This window comes from Helianthus annuus, chromosome 2 (genome assembly GCF_002127325.2).
Source record: "Helianthus annuus cultivar XRQ/B chromosome 2, HanXRQr2.0-SUNRISE, whole genome shotgun sequence".
NCBI lineage: Eukaryota > Viridiplantae > Streptophyta > Magnoliopsida > Asterales > Asteraceae > Helianthus > Helianthus annuus.
Window position 1 is genome coordinate 164,557,475 of NC_035434.2, and position 24,230 is coordinate 164,581,704.

General features: G+C 34.0%; 2 protein-coding genes across 2 annotated transcripts; one reads left to right on the plus strand and one right to left on the minus strand.

Moving 5' to 3' along the window:
• Positions 1–410: 410 nt before the first annotated feature.
• LOC110899658 lies at positions 411–1,388 on the minus strand. Its single transcript, XM_022146547.1, has one exon. It carries the CDS (start codon positions 1,386–1,388, stop codon positions 411–413), a length of 978 nt encoding a protein of 325 aa, XP_022002239.1.
• An 18,562-nt stretch (positions 1,389–19,950) lies between these two features.
• LOC110907463 lies at positions 19,951–20,884 on the plus strand. Its single transcript, XM_022152446.2, has 3 exons — positions 19,951–20,338; positions 20,434–20,643; positions 20,730–20,884. Exons 1-3 carry the CDS (start codon positions 19,985–19,987, stop codon positions 20,877–20,879), a joined length of 714 nt encoding a protein of 237 aa, XP_022008138.1. The 5' UTR covers positions 19,951–19,984; the 3' UTR covers positions 20,880–20,884.
• Positions 20,885–24,230: the final 3,346 nt, after the last annotated feature.

Sequence of the window (24,230 nt, forward strand, 5' to 3'; positions counted from 1 at the left end):
TAGTAACTAGTAAACATTCATATAAAGGATAAACATGCTTTTGTTCAAATGAAATGTAACCAAGACTTCAGAAAAAAAATATATATCAATTTTCAATTCATCAACCAAATCAGAACTTTTCAACTGATGGTTTTACATTCTGTTCAGATTTCTGCCACTATATATAAAAATTCAAACAATTAACTATAAAAAATTATCAACAGAAAATCTGGCTGACTTTCTACCATGGATCAAAAAGTTATTCATCACATGATTTTGAATTAGTAAATACAAAAAAAAAAAAAAACAAAACAAAAAAAGTTGTGTGAAGATAAGAAAAATGAAATATCTGAGGAAAATATTTCAAAAAACAAAAATAAAAATATTATCCAAAATATAATAAAATAAATCTACAAGATGGATTTGTTGACTTAACTCCTGTTTGCATAAACTAACAAAGAGAACTCTTGCTTCTCATCTTTCCTCTTCACCTCATCTTCCAACCATAATCTACTATCCAACCCATTTCTTCTTCTAAACATAAAAACCGCCCGACCCGACCCACAACCCGACCCGTACCCAGACCCGGATCCGGGTTCTGACCCGGAACTAAAAAACCAATCATGAACATCCCACATTAAATCAACTTGCAACCCATCAACAAATATAGTTTGGTTCCCCCTAAAATTCCATCGGAGCCTCTTGACCCGAACCACGACCCGCTTATCGATACAAACCGATAAACTCGGGTTCTTTACACCGTCGTCATCTCCGGTACACCGGATCAAAACATCATGCCAACTTCCGGCACCGGAAAACTTCACTTTTGTAGCATAAAAACCGTTGCCGGAAAAATGTTCCCGCCGGGAAACCAAATCGGAATTCACAATTTGTTTATTAATTTTCACTTTCTTAACGGCGGCTTCTTCCGACATATCTCCGAGGAACAACACCAGTTCGGAATCTACAATAACAACAACATAGTACCCTTCAACCGGTTCTGCTCCGGCGCCGGCGCCGTACACCGCCGTCGAAAGATCATAGAAAACCTCGAACTTTGAATTATTAATTTCGAACATTTTGTTTCCTTTTTTCTTCCGAAACAACCTCGTACTCGTGTTTAGCCGGAAACCGGTGGTGGGGTCGTTGCCGGAGTTTATGTGGAGGCCGTGGACGGTGGAGTTCCGGCACCACGTGACGGTGATGACGTGCCGGTCGCCGGTTGATAAGGTGGTTTTGTATACATTCGTAACGGCAGTTTGAATTGACGGAGTTAAATTCGGTGAAACTGAATTTGAATTCACTGAATTTGAATTCACCGAATTTGAAACGTTTTTGTAGCTTGAACATGATGATTTTTCGGATACTTGAACTGCTAATTCGCTGTAACATGATATTAAACCCATCATTGTTGATGGTAGTTTTCCGGTGAGTTTTGCCGGCGAGGTTTTCCGGTGAAGTGTGTGTGAAATTTGTGTCGTAGGATTGCAATAAGAGAAATAAATGGTGGAATACGAGTGTATTTATTTAGAAAAAAATTGCTGGATTTAATTTTATTATATTTTTATATTATATTGCACAAATATGATTTTATATAATAAATAATACAAAGATGTATTTAAAAAAAAAAAAAGAAACTCGTATATTGCACAAATTTAAAATATAATGTCATATGTTAATACAAACAATCATGAAAATTTATCTTTTAAAAATAAACATTGATGTACTATTTGCTTATTATAACATTTTATTTTTTTATTTTGCATAAATGTAATTTTATATAATAAATAATAAAAAAATATATTTTTAAAAAACTCGTATATTGCACGTGTTTAATAGCATATAATGTTAAATGTTAACACATACAATCGTTAAGATTTATCTTTTAAAAAATGAACTTTAACACATACTATTTTTACTTATTATAACATTTTACTTTGTTAAATATGTATTCATAACTAATTTTTTGTTTAAAAATTATTATTATTATTATTATTATTATTATTATTACTATTATTATTATTATTATCATTTAATATGATCATAATAAAAATAAACATTTATATTCTTATCTAATTTTTTGTTTAAAATTATTTTTATTATTATTATTATTATTATTATTATTATTATTTAATATGATTATAATAAAAACAAATGTTTATCCTTATCTACATATTTATTCTTATCTAATATTTTTGTTTAAAATTATTATTATTATTTATTCTATCTACTATAATAAAAGAAACCAGCTTTTGGACACGGTCATTCATTGAAGGTATTCTCAAATCTATACTTATCTTATATTAACTAAATAAATAATAAATTAATATTAAATTTTATCATACTTTAATAAAATATTATCCTCAAATGTAAATTGTTAATTTAATATATTTTTAAAACAAATATATCTCTTTCCTACTTATCTTAAATTAAATATATAAATAATAAATTAATATTAAATGTTATCCTAATTTATTAAAAATATAACTTATTTTATTATTTGGTATACAAAATTATATTTATTCAACTTGTGTAAAACGTTGGGTTTTTAAAAATTGAACTTTTTCATTATTTACTATACAAAATTACATTTATATAACCCGTGTAATAGACGAAGTTTTAAAAGATATAACTTTTTATCATCTGCTATGTAAAATTAGACTTATTCAACGCGTTTAATACACATGGATTTTAAGGATATAATTTTTTTTATTATTTGATAGATTTTTCAACCCGACTATACACGGGGTTTTTAAAGATACGACGTTTTTAGTATTTCATATACAAAATTACATTTATTTAATCTGTGTAATACATATGGTTTTTAAAGATATAACTTTTTTTAGATCTATTCAACTCGTGTAATATACAGGGTTTTTAAGGATGTATTTTTTTATCATTTAGTATATTTATTCAACCCGATTATACACGGGTTTTTTAAAGATACAACGTTTTTAGTATTTAGTATAAAAAATTACATTTATTTAATCTGTGCAACACACATTTTTAAAGATAACTTTTTTTTATTATTTGATATATAAATTAAATTTATTTAACCCGTACAATACACGAGTTTCATAAAGATATAATTTTTTTATTATTTAATATATAAAATTATATTTATTCAACCATGTAATATACGGGGTTCTAACCTAGTATGAGATAAATAGAAAACTAAGGTGAGAAAAAATTAGGAAGTGACACGTGTCCAAAAAATTTTGAATTTATTAGTATAGAAAATTTTTAATTCTAATATTGATAAATTGATATATGATGGGTAAAGATAGTGTAAAAAGGGCCTAAAGTGTGAAAAGTGTATTATAACACTATATATAATACTATATAACATCATATAAACACCGTATAACAATATGTAACACCATATAATACCATATAACACTATGTAACACTATATATCATTATATAACAAATATAACACTATACACCTATCATAGACATGCTATCAGACAACCTATAGTGTTATATTTGTTATATAATGATATATAGTGTTACATAGTGTTATATGGTATTATATGGTGTTACATATTGTTATACGGTGTTTATATGGTGTTATATAGTATTATATATAGTGTTATAATACACTTCTCACACTTTAAGCACTTTTTACAGGATCCTTTACCTATGATAATATATAATTTATTATGAGTAGCTTTTTTATGTTATTGCCAACTCATCTGAGATATTTGGGATAAAATAGTGAAGGTGGAATTTTAGTTTGTTTTTGGTTTAAAGTTGAACAAAGTGTGAATTTGGATAATAATTATTATACTAGTATAATTCATTTTAAGTTATAAAGTTTTGTCGGTTGTTATTACTAAAATAGTGATTTTGATTAAGTTATAAAGTTTTGTCGGTTATTATTACTAAAATGGTGATTTTGATATGACTTTGGCCTTTGGGTACTTTCATGGTTAGATTAATTATGAGACAAGGTATTTTCGTGAAGTGTAGGTTAGGGTGAGAGGGGCACTCCTTTCTTAGATCATGTGTAGTGGGGCGTTTTCTTTAAAAAAAAATTCAAAAAAAACGCCCTATAACGCCTACCCCACCATTACATGGGGCGTTACTTTTCTAAATTTTGGAAAAAATTTTCTTTCGGCGTTTTCTTTAAAACGCTCAAAGCAAACAAAGGGAAGAGGGTAGAACTTTGACTCACCAATGGGAAAACATATTAGGGGATGACTATGAATAAGGTTTTTTTTTTTTTTTAATCCTTTTTAATAATTGGAAGGGGCATTATTAGGCATTATGCCCACTACACCACTTTTGCTATAATGCCCCATGCTGACTGGGATGACACGTGTCAGATAATGCCCCATGATGGGGGCATTATAATTCTTTACAACTACACATGGTCTTAGGGGAGTCCTCTCTCTTACGCACACCCAATTACGTTATGCCACGTCAACTCCTCTCTTAAACTCCTCTCACACCTTAATTTGATGGCGGCACTCCTCTCTTAGGAGACTGGTTTTTTATTTTATTTTTTTGTTTTTTTATTTGTTGTAATTATGCATGTTTATAAAAAAAAATATTAATAAGAATTAAATAAAATTTAACAAAAGACATTTCAAAGTAGAAAATAAAAATAAAAATTAAATTCAAACTAGAAAATTAAAATTACATTCAAACTAGAAAATAAAAATTTTAGAAATTGCACGGCCACCCGTACTTGTTAGCGATGTCGCGCTTTCGGGCGAGGATGAACGACAATATTTCCGGCGGAGCATCGTCGTGCGGCTTGAGGAATGTTTTCATATCTCGATCGTAATTGTAGTTTCTCATCGTCTCGCGTTGTTCCGATATGAGCTCGCGAGCCTCCGACTCTCTTTTCTTCCTCAATTCAATCGCCTCCAATTCAATCGCGTGCTTCGCTTCTTTCATGGCGGTGTACTCTTTGAATTGTGCCGCCAACTCGGCCGAGCTTCCCTCGGACGATGTCGCTTGACGCTTGTCTCGCCGTTGTGTTCTTTGTGGCGAGGGGTCTTCGTTCATATCGGGTATGGAAGGGTCCACGTCAACGGGCTTTCTTTTTTGTGCCGAACCTTCCCCTTCCTCACCCAACAATGAGACTTGGGCCCATTTGTCGTGTTTTCGAACGACCTCCCATGCCTTGACATGTTGAAAACCGTTCGGATATCTCTCTTTAAATTCCTTTAAAACGACTTTCATCACGTTGAGATCGCTACACCCGCTTCCTCGTGTGCGATCCTACATATTATAAAATAATAAGTGTTAAAAAAATATGAACTTAGTAAAGAAAATTAAAAAATATACAACATTAAAAAATATAATTTGGAATAGGCCGTTGAAAAAGTTTATTTTCGTCATCATCAGGCCCCATTTAAACCGTACTTGATGCACGGTTCGGTTACTTCCACCAACGGTGGCGTTAAAATGATCTAAAATATTACGCCAAAAACTATCGCGGTTTTGTTGATTGCCCTTCTTTTTTGTTGGTAGAGCAATGTACCCACGCCTTCGCCAACGCCTCTTCTTGGACCTTTGTCCATTTTTGGCTCTCCATTTTTCCCTTTTTATCCCAAGCGTCATCTTCTTCGTTGCCGGCGTCTTCATCCACATTATATTCATCGTCGCCGGTGTCATCTTCATAGTCGCCCAAATTTTGAGTTTCGGGCACTACCTCCTCGTCCTCGTCGTCGTAAATAGGTAGAGGACGTTCAACATTTCCTCGTGTAGATGATACTTGTGGGGAACGAAAACCATACGGATCGAAGGCGGGGGATTGAGGAGGATCCATTGATAACAAATTTTGAAAATAGCCGAAATTGGGTTGAAGGTTGGGTGGTTGGGTGTTGTAAAAGGAGGGGTGTGAAGGTTGTTGGAAAAAAACGGGGGTTGTGAAGTATATCCGAAAGGGGTTGTGGTTGTGCACTTGCACCGCTCGAACCACCACGAGACGGTTGCGAGCCCCATCTCTTAGTTTTTGTCTTGGCTTCGCGGGGTTGGTTCTCCATTGCTCGGTTTGAGAGTATAAAAGTTTGAGAGTGTGGGTGTGGTAAAAGTTTGAGAGTGGTGGGTGTTGTAAAAAATTAGTGAAGTTGGTTATTTATATTTGTTTAAAAATTGATTTTTTTGTTTTAAATTTGACCGTTTGAAAGATGACCGTTCCTCGATCCATGTGCACATTCAAGCGGTGAACCAACCCCGATTCCTCTTCCCGATTTGGGTCCCCGCGGTGATGGTGGCGGTGTTCCCGATCAGGGAAGGGGTCACCGATACCCCTCCCCGCTAGTGCCCCGTACACCCTTAGATTAATTATGAGACAAGGTATTTTCGTGAAATGTATTTTAAATTTTTGCTACATACGTGGTAGGTTAATGTGTGATAAACCGGTTTTAATTGTATTGTACTTATTATTCATTATTGAAATATTTACTTCGATCATGAAAATCAATTTCATGTAGTAGGTTGATGTTTTCGTTTATTACTAAAAGAATGTTAGTTATTTCTTAAAATCAAAATAAAATGGGAAAATAATCGGACTTTGAGTTCACTAAGACTAGTGGGTATGGGGGCCGGCTGAGGCCCGGCTAGGACCGGCGCCGGTCCCCCACACCGCCCCCGACAGCTCCGGCTCGGCAAGGCCGGCTCCCCACAGCCGGGGTTGCCGGTCCTCTCCTTCTTTTCCTTACACACACACACCTATACATATATGCATATATATATATATAAAGGGGCTCATCCCCCACCCCCCTCGGTCCATCCCCTTGAAGTCTTTCCTACGTGGCGGTGACGTGGCGGCCCATCCCCGTGGGGATGAGGCTCTCCATACCTTCTAGTCTAATATAACTCGTTTATTATACATGTTAATGTTAATTAGAATATGTTCGGTTTAAAAAATGAGTTCATCCAAATATTACTCGTCTAATAAATGTGTTACCATTTAAAAAATAGGGAAAATATCAAATAGGAAGTATATTTTGGCTAGGAAGTGTAGGAAGCAATAAGATTATGACATGTAGCAAAATTTAAAATAAAGAGGAAGGGTATTTTAGTCAATCATATCCTTTTCTTTTTCCTTCTTTTTCCCAGTAACATCAAAACCCACCATTTTCAAAACCCACCATCTTCAACCATTTCTTCACTTTCTATCTCAATAATCACTACATTATAGTGCGATTTTCGTCACCAATCAATTATTCAAACACCCGATCAACGTGTTCTTCAGCTTTTTTTGAAGAAAACCTTTTTTAATTTATACAAAATCTCGTTTTTTCTGGTGATTTTGAAGATAATCACTCGATTTGTTCGATTCGATCTATGATAAGTGTTTCAATCATTCAAATTTCGTCAATCGTTGAAGAAACCGACTTCGATCCATGTAAGAAATTCTTTAATTTCATTTTTATTATTTGGGTTTTTGATTTATTCATTGCGTTTTACGATCTTGACGAGAGTCCGGGGGCGGCAGCCCCTGGTAGCAGGGTCCCAGGGGCGGCAGCCCCTGGCTGGGGTTGACAGAATTTTTTTTTTGATTAAATTGCTTTAATAAAAATGCATCAGAAATTTAATTTTCCAGAAATTACCTCATTTCGAAGATAGTAATTCGTAGACAGTTTTTTGATTTGCTACTCTCTGGTTCAGACAGATTCACAGACAGGTCAGCTTGTGTCCATTGCGTTTTAGAAATAAGAGAGTTTTATGTGTTTTCTGGCCATTATGTTTTAGAAAAAACACATTTTTGAAGTGTTTTTAGTTCATTGCGTTTTAGGTAAACACATTTTTATTTGTTTTCAGTCCATTGCGTTTTAGAAAATACACTTTCTTTTGTGTTTTTAGGCCATTGCGTTTTAGAAATAAGACATTTTTATGTGTTTTTTAGCTATTGCGTTTTAGATAAACACATTTTTGAAGTGTTTTTAGTTATTGCGTTTTAGGTAAAACACATTTTTGAAGTGTTTTTAGTTATTGCGTTTTAGGTAAAACACATTTTTATGCTTTTTCAGTCTATTGCATTTTAGAAAATAGTCATTTTAAGTGTTTTCTAGCCATTGCGTTTTAGAAATAAGACATTTCTTTGTGTTTTTGGTGCCTTGCGTTTTAGGTAAAACACATTTTTACGTGTTTTCAGTCCATTACGTTTTGTAAAGCACACTTTCTTTTGTGTTTTTAGGCTATTGCGTTTTACAAATAAGACATTTCTTTGTGTTTTCTGGCCATTGCGTTTTACAAATAAGTCATTTTTTTGTGTTTTTTGTGCATTGCGTTTTAGAAAAATGGCATTTTTTAGGTTTTTTTTTTCATTGCGTTTTACGTAACTGGGGGGTTTTCTATTGCGTTTTACGCAACTGGGTTTTAATTTTTTTTTTAAATATAGCAATGGTATACTCGTTCTAAAGATAAAAAAAACGCTCATTTTTTTTTGTGCAATTTTTATAAAAAAAAATAATGTCGTATGAAAGAGTTATTAATGTTTAAAAAATGGGGGAGAATTGGAGGAGAGAGAAACTATTGGCTTGTATTGATTAGAATGCCCCTAAACAAACTCACGCGCCTCTTTTCTTCCCTTCAATTTTTTTTTGTTTTTTGGTTGTCGTGTTTGTGGGCTTTGTTTTTGTCGTGGTTGTCTTGAATTGTAGTGTGTGTCAGTGTTTTGGCACACCCTGTTCTTTTATTTGGTGATTTATAAAATTTACCGGGGTAACCCTTTACCCAAAAAAAAAAAAAAACTAAATGGATAGTCAAGATCACTTCCTAACCTTTCTAGCCAAATAAACTTTCTATTGTAACTCCACCCTTAAATGTATATTTAGATTTCAGACAAAGTTATTTTAAAAAGAGTTATTATTAGAAGTTTGATACTATGATTTTTATTTTTCTTTCGATATTCTAAACTATAACTTAATGAGCAATAAATTGTACTTACAATTTCACTCTATCAAAAAAACGTCCAACTTTCATTTATGTTTTTTCAACACAAATTACAACATTTTGATTGAGAAAAAAATCAGTTAATTGTTTAATACAGGATGTCTCGGCAATAAAAGGAACTTTACAATATGGGGGTGCGGAGGGGTTCACACCAAAAAAAAAAGTGGGGTATGGAAAGCGTGTAGCGAGGTGATGTTGGGGTGTCATGTGACACCTAATTTCTTTTTATATATTAATCATAGAATTTAGTAAATTAATTTTAAAAACACATTTTATTTATATTAAATCTAATCTAACTACTATAATAAAAGAAACTAAATTTTGAACACGTGTCATTAATTGAAGATATCGTCAAATTTATATTTATCTAAATAAATAAATAATAAATTAATATTAAATCTTATTATACTTTAATAAAATGTTATCCTCAAATCTAAATTGTTAATTTAATATATTTTTAAAACAAATAGCTCTCTTATCTACTTATCTTATATTAAATATATAAATAATAAATTAATATTAAATGTCATCCTAATTATTTAAAAACATAACTTTTTTATTATTTGGTATAAAAAATTATGTTTATTCAACTCGAATAAAACGCAAGGTTTTTAAGGATATAATTTTTTTATTATTTGGTAGATTTTTCAACCCGACTATACACAGGTTTTTTTTAAAGATACGACGCTTTTAGTATTTAATATACAAAATTACATTTATTTAGGATATAATTTTTTTATTATTTGGTAGATTTTTCAACCCGACTATACATAGGTTTTTTAAAGATACGACGTTTTTAGTACTTAATATACAAAAATACATTTATTTAATCTGTGTAATACACATGGTTTTTAAAGATATAACTCTTTTTATATCTATTCAACACGTGTAATATACGGGGTTTTAAGGATGTAATTTTTTTATTATTTGGTAGATTTATTCAACCCGATTATACACGGGGTTTTTTTTTAAAAAAAATATGACGTTTTTAGTATTTAATATACAAAATTACATTTATTTAATCTGTGTAATACACATTGTTTTTAAAGATATAACTTTTTTATTATTTGATATATAAAATTACATTTATTTAACCCGTACAATATACAAGGTTCATAAAGATATATGTTTTTATTATTTAATATATAAAATTACATTTATTCAACCCGTGTAATACACGGGGTATAACTACAATAAAAAATACATTACATTACCACAAAAAATATCAATCGTCTTTATCTTCATCTTCATTGGAGTCGAATCTAGTAAGTGTCGAAACATGTTCTACGAAATCAGCTCGAAGGTTCGAATTTATTTGTCTTGGCTCGGTTAGATATTGGTTTTACGTTCTCTCTTCGTCACCTTTTGCCACGTGTTAAATCCTAAATTATCACGCGCATCGAGTCTTTGTCGGAAAAAGCATAATTATCCTCTAAATCCTTTGCTATTCTAAAAAATAATTTTTTACTCATACGAAAACGACGCCTAAACATCCTTTCATCATGCGTTGGTTCGGGTGAGAAATAATCGATTACCAGCAAATCGTTTGCGGTTTCGCGTTCACGAACAATATACTTCCTCTGTTTGGGTTGGGGTTGGGAAGTCCCTTCATCTGCATCTTCAACAATAGTTTTCACCACCATCGACACTACTGATAATAATAATTTCGCCTCATTGTCGGATGAGGATGACAAAACAAATTTATCATACGAATCGCTTAAACTTAAAGAATCCATTTTTTTAAATATTTTTTGGAGTTTGATAATGGTTTTTCAATTTTTGGATTGTAAAAATGAGTAAGAAATGAAAGGTTTATATAAAAAATAATTAAAAGAATTTTTTTTTAAATAGTCGTTGCCTAACGGCTAGCCAAACGGTCATCAAAGACTAGCCAACCATGGTCAGCCACGGCACCCCAGGCCAGAGCCCCACGCCAGGCAACATTGACACGCAAAGCTGGCAAACCTGACTAAAACACCAACTCAGGGTGGAGCAGCCGACGATGAACCCAATCCGCCGCCCAAACACACAACCCACACCTCGTAGTCTTATGAGTGTCAATTGGTAATATTAGTTGTTATGAACCAATAAGTGATAGATTAGATTATTACCCTCTAATTTGCTTTTATTTAAGACTTCGTTGATATTAATAGTAGTTTTGATATTAATAGCTTTTAGTTCCGCAAATAGCATTATAAGAGTGGTGGGCGTGGCCAACGGGCGTTATTGGTCCTTTAACATCGGGTGCTCTACTTTGGGTTGATGTTTTGGTAGACGTTTCCCGCTTGGCGTGACAATATTGCTTAGCGTGGGGCGCTGGCCTGGGATGACGTGTCTGGCAATGGTTGGCTGGGTGTTGATTACCGTTTAGCTAGCCGTTGGCCAACGGCGTTTTAAAATAAAAATCTTTCAATTTTTCCTTTATATACCTTTCATTTCTTACTCATTTTTACCATCCAAAAATTGAAAAACCACTATCAAATTCTAAAATATATATATATATATATATACACAATGTATTTTTCAAGTTCGAGCGATTTGTATAAGTTTGCTTGGTCATCCTCATCGGACGATGGGGAGGAATTATTGTTATCACCAGTGTCGATGGTGGTGAAAGCTATTGTTGATGATGCAAATGAAGAGACTTCCCAACCCAAACGGAGGAAGTATATTGTTCGTGAACGCTAAATGGCAAACGAGATTTGCTGGTAAGTGATTATTTCTCACCCGAAACAACGTACAATGAAAGAATGTTTAGGCGTCGTTTTCGTATGAGTAAAAATATATTTTTAAGAATAACAAAGGATTTAGAGGATAATTCTGATTTTTCTGACAAAGACCCGATGCGCGTGGTAATTTAGGATTTACCACGTGGCAAAAGGTCACGACCGCCCTAAGACAATTGGCTCACATCGATATTTCCAACACAATGGACGACTATTTAAAAATGTCGGCACGAGTGGCTAGGGAAAGTCTTCACAATTTTTGTGCGTATATCATTAAACTATATATGAAAAGATACTTGAGAAAACCGACGTTTAGTGATATGCAACAAATTTTGGAACATCACGCTAGATATCATAGTCTTCCCAGGATTATCAGTAGTTTAGATTGTATGAAATGGGCGTGAGAACTTTGTCCAACTACATGGCAAGGCTCTCACACAAGTGGATATCATGGAATGGAGGCTATGATGCTTGAAACAGTTGCACCACAAGATCTTTGGATCTGGCATGCATTCTTTAGTATGCCTGGTTCATATAAAATTATAAACATTAAACACCACTCGCCCATGTTCAATGATCAAATAAATGGTATTGGATCGAAATGAACATTTTTTGTAAATGGGGTTGAATACAAGTATGGGTACTATCTTATTGATGGAATTTACCCTGAGTATGTTGTTTTGTGAAATCATTTTCAAGAGGTGGAACCCTAAATCCTAAAAGAATAAAGTTTAACAAAGTTCAGATGGCGGCAGGCAAAGACATCGAGCGAGCATTTGGAGTTTTGCAGAAAAGGTGGCACATTTTGAGCATGCCTTGTCGATTGTATGAAAAAGATCAAATAAGAACGTGATGTACGCATGCATCATTCTACACAACATGATTTTAGATGATGAAGGGCGTGCAATCGTTGAATATTATGGCGAGGAGCCCAAATCAAATAACGAAGACATTAGTGACGAAGAGAGAACGCAAAACGAATATCAAATCGAGTCAAGACAAATAAATTCAAACATTCGAGCTGATTTGATAGAACATGTTTCACTTCGTAGATTCGACTCCAATGAAGACGAAGATGATTGATTTTTTTGTAATATAATGTATTTTTTATTGTAGTTATTTAATATAAATAAGATGTGTTTTTCAAATTACTTTACCAAATTCTATGATTAATATATATAAAAAAGAAAGAAAATTAGGTGCCACGTGGCACCCCAACGCCGGTCTGGCCACGCCCCTTCCACACCCCACTTTTTTGGGTGTGGACTGGTGGAGCCCACATCTACCACATGTTGAAGAATGCCTCCATCCCAAACCCCTTCACACCCCATAGTCTAAACGTTTATAAATTTCCTTGCATATTTATACGTTAGTTATTTTGTGTGATGGGTTTTGATTATATTTTTATTAATTTTGCCTCTTCTAATCAGATTTTCAATATCCTCTTATAAACTGTCTTTTTCTCTAATACTTTACTTAAAACATATATGCTATTCATGTTTGTAATGCAATCACAAGATAAGAAAGTTACGAGAGCTAATACATGGTGTTTCTGGTATATGTCGCTAGATTTGGTGAAACGTACCATACAATTTCCTTTGTAATTAACATATTATATGAGTTTATTCACAAAATAAAACTCAAGTTGGTAAAGATATATGTTGAATCCCTCGTTACAACAGCTACTGACCATAAACCTTGAGTGACCTACGAAAATTAAAAGAAAAAAAAATGTTTTTGTTTTAAGTTTCGTACGTCACGTCTTGATCCATCAATTAAACAATTAAACAGAATACATGTGAATTGTTATAAATAAATATACTTAGAAATAAAATATGATGGATGGATCTTGTTGAAAACCAAACACCTCCATCTCAATGTAACATGTTATTTAATATATAGATTTAATAGATTTGTTTGTAAGGTAACATCATATTTAAACAAATAATTAAAAACCTAATGCTGGATGGTGAGGAGGCAAGCTCATTTTTTCAATGGATGAATTTAAATAAATAAACTCCAAAATTAAGGCAAAAATCAAGTTTTAGTTAGTTGTGCTAGACATGATTTTTAAGTTCGTTTTAATTTTTTAAGTTTGTGTTGGATTAGACCAGCCAACTTAAGAATACGACATGTTTAACAACATTGGTTTTAATATGTTAACTTCAGTTACTTTTCAAGTTGATATTGTTTTCTGAGATTACTTTAGCAAGAGTCAAGAGACAAGAGACAAGAGACATGTTCAAAGAATTTATTTTGACCAAGGATGGCAAGAAAATTCTAGAATAGGGTTCCATATAAATAGGAAAAATTATAAGTTTTGTCCTTTATCTTTATACCATTTTTCAGGCGGTGTCCTTTTTAACGAATATTGATAGGCGGTGTCCTTTACTAGATATTTTGTTGCAAGTTTAGTCCTTTACACCCAACCCATTTAAAAAACCCTGTTAATTGTTGACATGCGGTGTCCTTTACTAGGTATTTTGTTGCAAATTTAGTCCTTTACCTAGGTATTTTGTTGCAAGTTTAGTCCTTTACATCCAACAATTAACAAGGTTTTTTAACTGGGTTGGGTGTAAAGGACTAAACTTGCAACAAAATACCTAGTAAAGGACACCGCCTGTCAACATTTGTTAAAAAGGATATTGCTTGAAAAGTGGTATAAAGATAAAGGACAAGACTTGTAATTTTTCCATATAAATATCGTTAATAATTCTAGTTTTGAAATACTTGGTATGTTTTTAAATTACTTTTTTACTTATCAATGATTATGGCTGGTGATTTTGAGTCTATAATCTATTGATTTTCTCAACTTTTAATAAATAATTTAAAATCCCTGACTCTCAAAAAAAAGTTTATCAATTATTTATAGATTGGAGAGTTGATTTCAAGGCTTTAATAATTACAGAGTTGTTCCCAGTAGTTATAATTTTTAGCTCGTGTGACCCTTATTACTAACCTATATCAAATTTCTCACTTAAGTGTGTGTTAGATGACTAGATTAGCCCTGAGTAACTAGAAAAAATTAAGAAAATGGGTTAGTGTTCTCGAGTATATTGATCTTTTGACAATTCAACCACCCTGATTTATGTTGCTGAAAGTGTGAAACCGGTCTAAAAAACTCTTAACAAATCGAACATAACGTCTAGTGAAAATACACTACTAATTTTTCCAACAAAATGTTCATTGGCTTATTTGGGGGAAGTCAATATCTTGAACGCACTCACGAATTCACTGAAGGTGGCTAGAGAGGTAGATAACAAAGTCATCTTTGGGGTCCAGCCAGGAGCCTTTAAGATTTAAAAACTATTTTGAGCACGTGTGGAAAATCATACAAATGTTATATTTTTATTACGTTATGGTTACAAATTTATAACATGGCACGTATCTAACACAAAATTTATAACGCTAAGTTGATTTCGGTTTTAGGTTAAACCCATGAATACATTTAATTAAACATATTGACCCGACAAGTTAGAAGGTTGGCCAAATTATTTGTATGTATTTCTAAAATATGTTTAAGTCATAACTTAAAAGGATTAGGTATTTTCTTGATAACATTTAAAAGATAAAAGAGAAATGAACATCATACTCTATAGTTTAAACTTCATTATTTTATGTATGTTTATGTAGTAAACTTTTTTATTTTATTCATTATCTAACAAAATGCTTAAAATAAATTTTAAGTTGAACAATGTAAGTAGCATATTTATGTTTTATGTTTAATGGTGAAATTTTTGTCTCTTATTATTTTACCAAGACAATAAGCCACCAAATTTTAAAAAGGATATGCTCATAATAATATAATATATAATAAAAACACATGTGAAATTTATACAATATAAAAAATAAATAAAACGGTAGTTAAAAAAAACGAATGGTTTTACTTTCTTAGGTTAACCAAACCAAAAATATAAAATAATGCTCCACGTTTAAGAAGATATTTTACGCTAGTTATTTTATTAACGTACAAATTATTTGTGAAAACATAAAGATCTTGGAAAACTTGTTTATGCTTCAAATGGAAAATGAAGTAACCAAATCAAACATATATAATAATATAAATACATATAAGCAACATCTTATGATCAAAATAAAAATACACGATCATGTTTGAATCTTGAGTGTATGTGAATATTAGGTTTTAGTATACATCAGCTTGATCTTTGGGGTTGGGGTGTATTCTACATTGATTTCGTCTGTTTGTTCACATGTAAATAATGAACCCATGGACGACATGCGCCATGCATTTTTTCAAGGTAACTAATTCGTTATGTTATAGACATTTAGTGGGGTCCTTTTAAGATTTCTTGCTTGTTGCATGCATTTATCAAAGATCCATGTTCCTTATGAAGAACTCCTTTTGATTAAGGGATTGGCTAAACGTATCACTTTTTATGCTAATATCCTCTCCTGGTAAGTAGAGAGACGTGTGACTACTTTGGTAAGGGAAAACGAAGTGGAGGCGCATCCATTAAAAATAATAGAAAGTGAGTATGTTTGGCATGCACTATTCGTATACGCGGTTATCTTAGTTATAGAAACTTTCGAGATACAAACTATTCATATATGTTTATCAATAAAGAAACCATACACAAATGTGAATATATATGTGAAATATAAGACTTTTTTTAAAGAGTTGATGATAAATCATACAAAATATGAAAATTTAATTACTTGCAATTTGTATATGTTTTTTTATGTCTGACCCAATATAACAAACTATAAGGATTTAGTATAAATTCCGATAAATAATAATCAAGTTTTTCAAGTATTCTATATAGTCACTTAAAACTTTATTGAAGTTAAAGTTTCCCGGCTTTTTATAATGTCCTCAGTTATTGTTAACCTTAGTATCTTTTGTAGGTTACACCTTACAAGGTGTTAACATGTCAGATTTTCTTTTGTTTTCTTTAAATTGAAATATCAGACTCGTATAGGTTCGTAGACATGTTACATAGCTCAGTATATGAAAGTTGGATTCAGACTCATTTATTGATTGAAGTTAAAATAGATATGAGCTTGTTTAAGCTCAAACCAATTCAAGTTTTTGTTGAGTCAGTCTCGCAGCTCGGTTTATTTAATCATTTACACTTCCACACAATACATACAATAATAATAATAATAACAATAATAATAATAATATTAATATGATTATAGTTGTGAATTTTGAATGTTTAATATTATTCATGCACGTTGCCTATATTATTTGAGCATGTTTATTCGAAGGCAATCAACTGAAAATGTGTGTATAATATAATTTTAATGATTTAGATAAGTAGACAAAAGATGAAATACAAATAACTTTAACGTACAAAACGTACGAACTGAAGGTTTTGCTGAAAAAACGCGGTGACATTTTCGTAATTATTAGTAATTGTCAAAATTACTCTACAAATAATCTTGTAGAGTAATTTTGTAAAATGTTTTTGTAGAGTAATTTTGATCTTGTATGGTGATTATCAAAATTACTCTGCAAGTTTATCAAACAGTAATTATGATACTCTACAAAATTACTTTACAAGATCAAAATTACAATACAAGATCATTTGTAGAGTAATTATAACACTCTACAAAATTACTCTACAAGATCAAATTACCCTACAAGAACATTTTACAAAATTACTCTACAAGATCAAAATTAATCTGCAGGATCATTTGTAGAATAATTTTGATAATTACTCTATGAGTAAATAATTACGAAAATACCACCGCACGTTTTTTGCTTTTTCATACCTTTTGTACGTTTTGTACAATAAGACACTTTGAATGTGAACTTAACTCTAGATAAGTAATCTAACATAAAAGCTTTATATATATGTATTATAATTATATAGGGCAAGGATAAATCGAAAACCCGGTTGAGTTGACTAAACCCTGAAAACCCATTAACCACCATTGATTAAGCTTGATGGATGGTTGAGATTCATTTTGGGCACCAGTGAAATATGAATTCCTTTGTGACTATTTTTTAATATAAATCATGTACCTAGAGGGGCAATATGGGAAAAGCTTAATATACTCTCGTAGAACAGACAAAAGTCTGCATGAGTGTAAGAAGCTTTACATCAAACATCAAACAGCTGTATCATTACACCCCTAATCCTAAAAAACCTACATCAGTCTACAATTTCAAAAACCACAAAATATTACCAGAGACTCACATAACTCTCTCATACTCTTCAACAACCCCTCTCAAATTAACCCCAAAATCACCGGAGAGTCACCCTCTCTCATCATCTTCACCGGAGAGTCGCTCTCTCTCATCATCTTCATCAAGCGTATAACTTCATCGACGAAGATATTCAACAAATCACCGTAGAATTTCAACGGTCACCGGAAGAAAAAAATCAGGCTAAAAACGAGAGGGGTTCAGGTGCGTCGCTCTCTTGGTTGACTGAAATCATCAACTTTGTTTTAGCTATTCAGAATTAGGGTGTTTTATAATAGAGATTATAGGGTTTTTTAAGACTTTTGAAAATGCTGGATTGCTTTATACCCATTTGGGTTTTTCTTAATTACAGGTACCATTAGGGGTTTTTGTTGGTTTTAAATAATCTCACTTGTTAAAAAAGAAAGTTGAAAAATTTAGGTAGTTATGAAAATAAAGAATATAAACTATTAAACAGTTTTCAAAGTGCTCGGTTTCTTCATACATCTGGTTTTCTGTTAATGACAGGGGTAACTTTAGGGGTTTTTGGGGATGAACACATGATCAATTTGGGGGGGGGGGGTGGGGGGTGTGGTTTGTGGGTTAATTTTGATTCAGAAAAAAAAAATACACTGATAGTGTGTACTTGTTCATTCTAAGGAAACAAAACTCTGCTTGCTATAAACTGATCTGGGCCATAGTGATCTACTGTTAATTGGAGTCCTATATTTGTTATCTACTGGTGATATGTGTCTGTTAGAAAAGTCATGTGGTCCATATATTAACTGCCTCTTTATCTCATACTTTTGCAGGAATCCGTTGTAACAGCTAAGAATAGCAAAACAAATCCAACCAAAAAAATGACCACAGGTGCTTATAAATTACAAAAACTATGATCAATTATGCTTACAGATTAAAAACCATTTTGTCTTTATTGATGTTGACTACAAATAAAAAATGCAGCTAAAAAGGTTCGTGATACCCCGGTGCTTGAGAAGCGCAAAAACAGGCAACAAATATGTACGTAACTACTTTTAATTCATTACATGTTTGTTGTCATGTTATGTCTAATTTCCATAAGCTTTCTAAAAACAGTGACACCGGATACTAATACATGCGGACCAGCAATGCGGACAAGGGGGGCTAAAAAAGGTTTAAATTTAGTCTTTATTTTTTTAATAAATATTTTGGTAAAGGTTGTTAGTAGTTCGTGATCTATATAAAACTTGTACAAATGCAGTTAAGGAAGCACATTGTGAGGAGAAGGTACGCAAAAGAAAGCTAATAAGTACGTAAAAAAGCATTTTTTTTCTTTCGATTGTCTAATAGTAATGCTTTATATAAATAATAAAACAAATATGGTGCCACAGTTTTACCAGACAGTGACTTGGACACTCCGATGGAAAACATTGAGAAAAGAAATAAAGGTACATTTTTTAATGTATGGAAAGCTTTGGTTACATTCTTCTTGAATCTAATATTTATGTGTACATGACTTTGTAAAACATTTGTAAGGCGAGGACGATCAGGACGGGCCGGCAACACGTACAAGAGGAGGTACAAAACTGTACTAGACATGATCTTTGAGAGTCTAAATAAAATGAATATATGTTTCAATACTTGGCTTAGGTACTTTAATGCTAATTGTTTACAAAAAAAATGTATATTTACAGCTCAGCGATGGCGTGAGGATAGCAAACCAAAGAAAAATGTCAAAAGGAAACTAATAAGTACGTACACACACCCTACTACTACTTTCCTTCTTTATGAAATATGAAAATCGTAACCAAAAGTTGTTATCTTAGTTTCAGCAGATGGTGACTCACAGATGACTGCAGATACAGCTCTACCAAAACAGGATGCAATTGCTGTAAAAAAAACAAAAAAAGTAAAACATGATCGGGTGGAAACCCGAAGTGGCAAACACACAAAAACGACGCATAAGTGGCCTAAATTAAAAACACGTTCGTCACCTATGCAGTTGTTCAAATGCATCAAGTCTCTAACGAGGAACCAACAAGAAGACGTTAATAGGATGGGTTTTGGAAAAATGTTGTCATTCAACATCAGTGGGATACCTCTAAAAATTGCCCACTATGTTGTGGACCACTTTAACCCAGAAGAAATGGCTATTGAAATGCCATGTGGGTCAATAGATGTTGATGTTAAGTCTGTCCATGACCTTCTAGGGATTCCTAAGAAGGGCATAGACATGCAAAATGTACGAACATATTCAAAGCTTGATGTTGCTGTTGAAGCATGGAGAAAACGATATCGTAAACGATTTGTGGCACCAACGAACCTGGCACGATCTATACTCACAAGTGATGAAGCCAACAGTTTTCATTTCCGACTGGACTTCCTGATGTTATTCTTAACCGTCATGGTTGAGTGTAACAAAAATGGGCGAATGAAAGAGTGGATTTTGAAAACTTTTACTGGAGACACGGATTTCAGTAAAATCAATTGGTGTGCCTATCTGATCCAACAAATCAAATCATGTAAAGATGGCTGGAAGAGTTGTGATCCTGAATCTCCATTTTCTGGACCACTCACACTTTTGGCTGTAAGTGTCCTGTTTAACAAAACTTACTAACAATATAGGCATACAACATTTGTTTTGTTATCTTACCGCTTGTTTTTTTTTTCGCCGTTACACAGTTGCTATATGTCGACAGAGTTAAATGCACAGGATTTCCAGTTGACCGGACAATATACCCAATCGTATTCTGGAACAAATACGAACTGAAAAAAAGAGAACGGTTTGAGATAAAAAGAGGTGGCTTTGGTGGAGAGGATTTGCATGAAGTTGGTGTGGTTAGACGGGATCCAAGAAAAACAGAGTTACATGCTAATGATGAAGTTCTGAGTGTAAGATTAATAATTATAACCAATTACAAAATAATTATGTTCTTTCGAAAATTAGTTAAAAATGTATTTTATAACTTTGTTTGTAGAATGAGATTGCATTGATAGAAAAACATTTGGACGTGATGGAGGCGAAAAGAGTTACGGTGGAAAAAAAATTGGAAGTAGTGTTCAATGCTCATCCAGACAACGAGCAAGTTAAAAAATTGATACAACGATTTGAGAAAATTGTACACTAAAAAAAAACAAGGATATCGCTGTGGCCTGATTCCCCAAGGAAAAAAATTGCTGGGGTCCTCATGTCTCTTAACAAGACAGTCCAAAACCCAGATAATGTGTGACACTCGAGGTTTTTCCGAACGAACACCTTGTAATACTTAGTGTATATATAAATATTAGTAAATGGAAACGTGACTTTTACTTGACATGTGTCGTATGTATGTAATATATATATATATATTTATGAGAGCCGAAACCACGACCCGAGACCACGACTCGCAACCACTCGGTTGCGAGTGGGCCACTCGGTCTCGAGTGGGCCGTTGAGCCGAAACCGGTTTGGGCCGAAACCCCCAAGCCCAACCCGAAACACCCCTTGTATATATACCTCACCTTCCCCACTTCCCTCATTTCCCCTCATTTGTTACACCAACACACTTCTCTTATTTTTCCCTCAACAAGAAACCCCACACAACAACACCACTCTTCTCCCCTTTTCGGTTCAAGCAAGGATCTCGGACAAGGACTCGGTCAAGCTCGGATCACTCGGACACTTCATCTTCTCTCATTCTCTTCTCTTTGTTTTCGGCTCCCCCTTTTCATAACCGGTTAGTGTTTTCTTTTGTGTTTAAGATGTATGTATGTTGTATGAACTAAGAAATGGTTGGTTAGTAGTTTATGCATGATTATTAGGTTGTTTTGTAAAAGTTTGTGAATATGTGTTAACATGACTAAAATGACATGATATTGGTAGTTTACAAGTGTTCATAGCCAACTACACTATGCTTCTTTGTTTCTTGCAAGAATGATGATGTTTAGCATAAGAGTTTCGGCTATATAATGTATGTTTTCTTGTTTAGCATCATGATCTTGTCAAAATATGTGATTTTCGGTTCATAAATATGTGTTTATGTTGGCATGAAAACCCTAGAAAACTATGAACATAAGAAGAACTTGTTTGAATATGGTTTGAAGGTTCTAAATTGGCAAAGTTTGATCTATATTTACCAATGGGCAGATGAGGAAAAGTGTTAGTGAAATATTATTGGTTGTTTCCTATTATGGGCCTGAATTCTTGGTACAATTTGGACTGTCATATCTGCATCATCACGTGTACATGAAAGTGACAGATTACGACTCGCAATCACGGCTTTCCGACTCGAAACCACACCGTTGCGACTCGCAACCAAAGCATGACAAGTCGAAACCACGAGATTTCGACTCGAGACTACGACGGTTGCGACTCGCAACCAACACGTGACAACTCGAGACCACGGTTGCGACTCGCAACCATAACGTGACAAGCCGCAATCACCTGGTTGCGACTCGAGACCAGCTGGTTGCGAGTGGGCTATCTATTTTGGTTATTGGGCCATTCTGCGTCTAACCTGGGCTATTTGTTGACTGGATTATGTGTTGCTGTTGACTGTTTAATTGTTTGGGCCGGCCCAATAACCCAATGACTGTTTACCTGTATGTATGTTACATGTCTTGTATGTGTTTTACGTGAAATGCCTGTATACCGAACCTGACCTATACCGGTAACCATGTTAGGACGTGGTGACCAACGTGATTGACAAGTAACCTAAACCTACCGAGCAACCCAAGGTGAGTTCACAACTTAAAAGCATGCGTCCCGGTGGTTTGGGACACGAGACTAACAACCCTATTCCCTGGTAAAAAGGGGATACCATTTACATACCTCCCCTAGTTATTGGGGACACAACTTACTTTTCCTTCCCTGGTATTGGGAAACCTTTTTGGTTAATTACTGTTTATACGGATTGCAACTAACGGCACTAAACGAAACTCTATCACTCAAGTCCCTACTACAAATACCGATTAGTCGCCGGGTTAGGCGAACGGGTTATTAGTTGATAGCGCTATTTAGGTGTTTACCAGCCTCACACCGTGCCCTGGTTTGGGATCGGTCGTGAACTAATGTACTCAGAAATCCGTCAATGATGATAGAACATTGACATCGGGGCATCCTGCGGATACGCAACGGTTACCTAGTGTTCGGTATTGGAAAAACAGTTTAGTCGCTAACTTTTGGGGTAGCTCCCCAGGGCATGTATAAACGGATAAATTAACCGGTGAAACAAAGTTTTTGGTAATTAAAACTGGACGACTAGTGAACTCACTCAGCATCATTGTTGACCCCTTACTGCATGCTTTGCAGGTAACCAGTGACGAAGGAGCTTGCAGCTTGGGAACGTGTAGTGTCTGTTCACCCTTGTGCTGGGTGTTACCTTATTTTGAAACATGAATTATGTTTAAACTTCTTTACTTAAGCTTCCGCTACTTATTGCTGTTTTGAACTTAAAACCTTAAACTCTGAACTTAATATTTGCTAAGCTTATGAATAGTAAGTATTACTTTTGTTAATAACTTAAGTGTTCGGTATAATTGGTGGCTGGATCCTGGTCAGTCACGCCCCCAAAGCGGGTGTTATCCGCAGGGTGGATTTTGGGGGTGTGACAGATTGGTATCAGAGCCAATGGTTATAGTGAACTTGGTTTTAAAAAGGGAAAAATCTTTTTGGAGAAAACCAGACTATAACCCGTGACTCGTAACGACACTACACTCCAAGTGCAAGGCTCGATACTTTTGACCTCATAGCTCGGACTAGTGTTTACTTGTTTGCTTTATGTTTCCTGATTTACTATACGTACTAGTATGCCTAAAACGGATAGATACACCTCTCTCTTCTATCTCATTCTCGCTACATTACGACATCGCACTCATACTGTGTTTTCTGGTTATGAAGACAATGAGTGGACGCGGAAGAGGAAACATTAACATGACGCAGGCTCAGTTCACTAACCTGCTCAACACAGTGGCTGCGGCTTTCGCAGCTCACCCTATAGGTAAGCTCGTTGTTTTAGGATGTTTAGATCCTACCGCCACATCGACTTTTCGCCTCTAAACCTATACGCTTCGCTTCTCACGAACAGGTCAGCATGCACCTGCGCAACCACCAGTGTGTACTTTCAAAACTTTCATGGATTGCAAGCCTCTCCCTTTCAACGGCACTGAGGGTGCCATAGGCCTTCTACATTGGATTGAGAAAATTGAAGCTGTCTTTGCTGTTTGCGAGTGTCCTCCTGCAAATTGGGTAAAGTTTGCTACTGCTACGCTTGAAGGGAGCGCGCTTTCTTGGTGGAAGGCGCAGATTCAGATGTTTGGGTTAGAAACTGCAAATGCTACTGCGTGGGAGGATTTCAAGGATATGATTAAGGATGAATACTGTCACCGGGATGACATCCACAAGCTTGAGAACGAGTACTATGAGCTCAAGATGGTTGGGTCGGAGATTGAGACCTACACCAAACTGTCTAATGACTATGCTGCTCTTTGCCCAAATATGT

Excerpts from the sequence above, each read along its gene's own strand:
- LOC110907463 (XM_022152446.2), top strand. The coding sequence starts at position 19,985 with ATGCAAAATGTACGAACATATTCAAAGCTTGATGTTGCTGTTGAAGCA. Across the intron at positions 20,339-20,433 it reads GACCACTCACACTTTTGGCT|TTGCTATATGTCGACAGAGT; the intron begins GTAAGTGTCCTG and ends GCCGTTACACAG. Across the intron at positions 20,644-20,729 it reads CTAATGATGAAGTTCTGAGT|AATGAGATTGCATTGATAGA; the intron begins GTAAGATTAATA and ends CTTTGTTTGTAG.
- LOC110899658 (XM_022146547.1), bottom strand. The coding sequence starts at position 1,388 with ATGATGGGTTTAATATCATGTTACAGCGAATTAGCAGTTCAAGTATCC.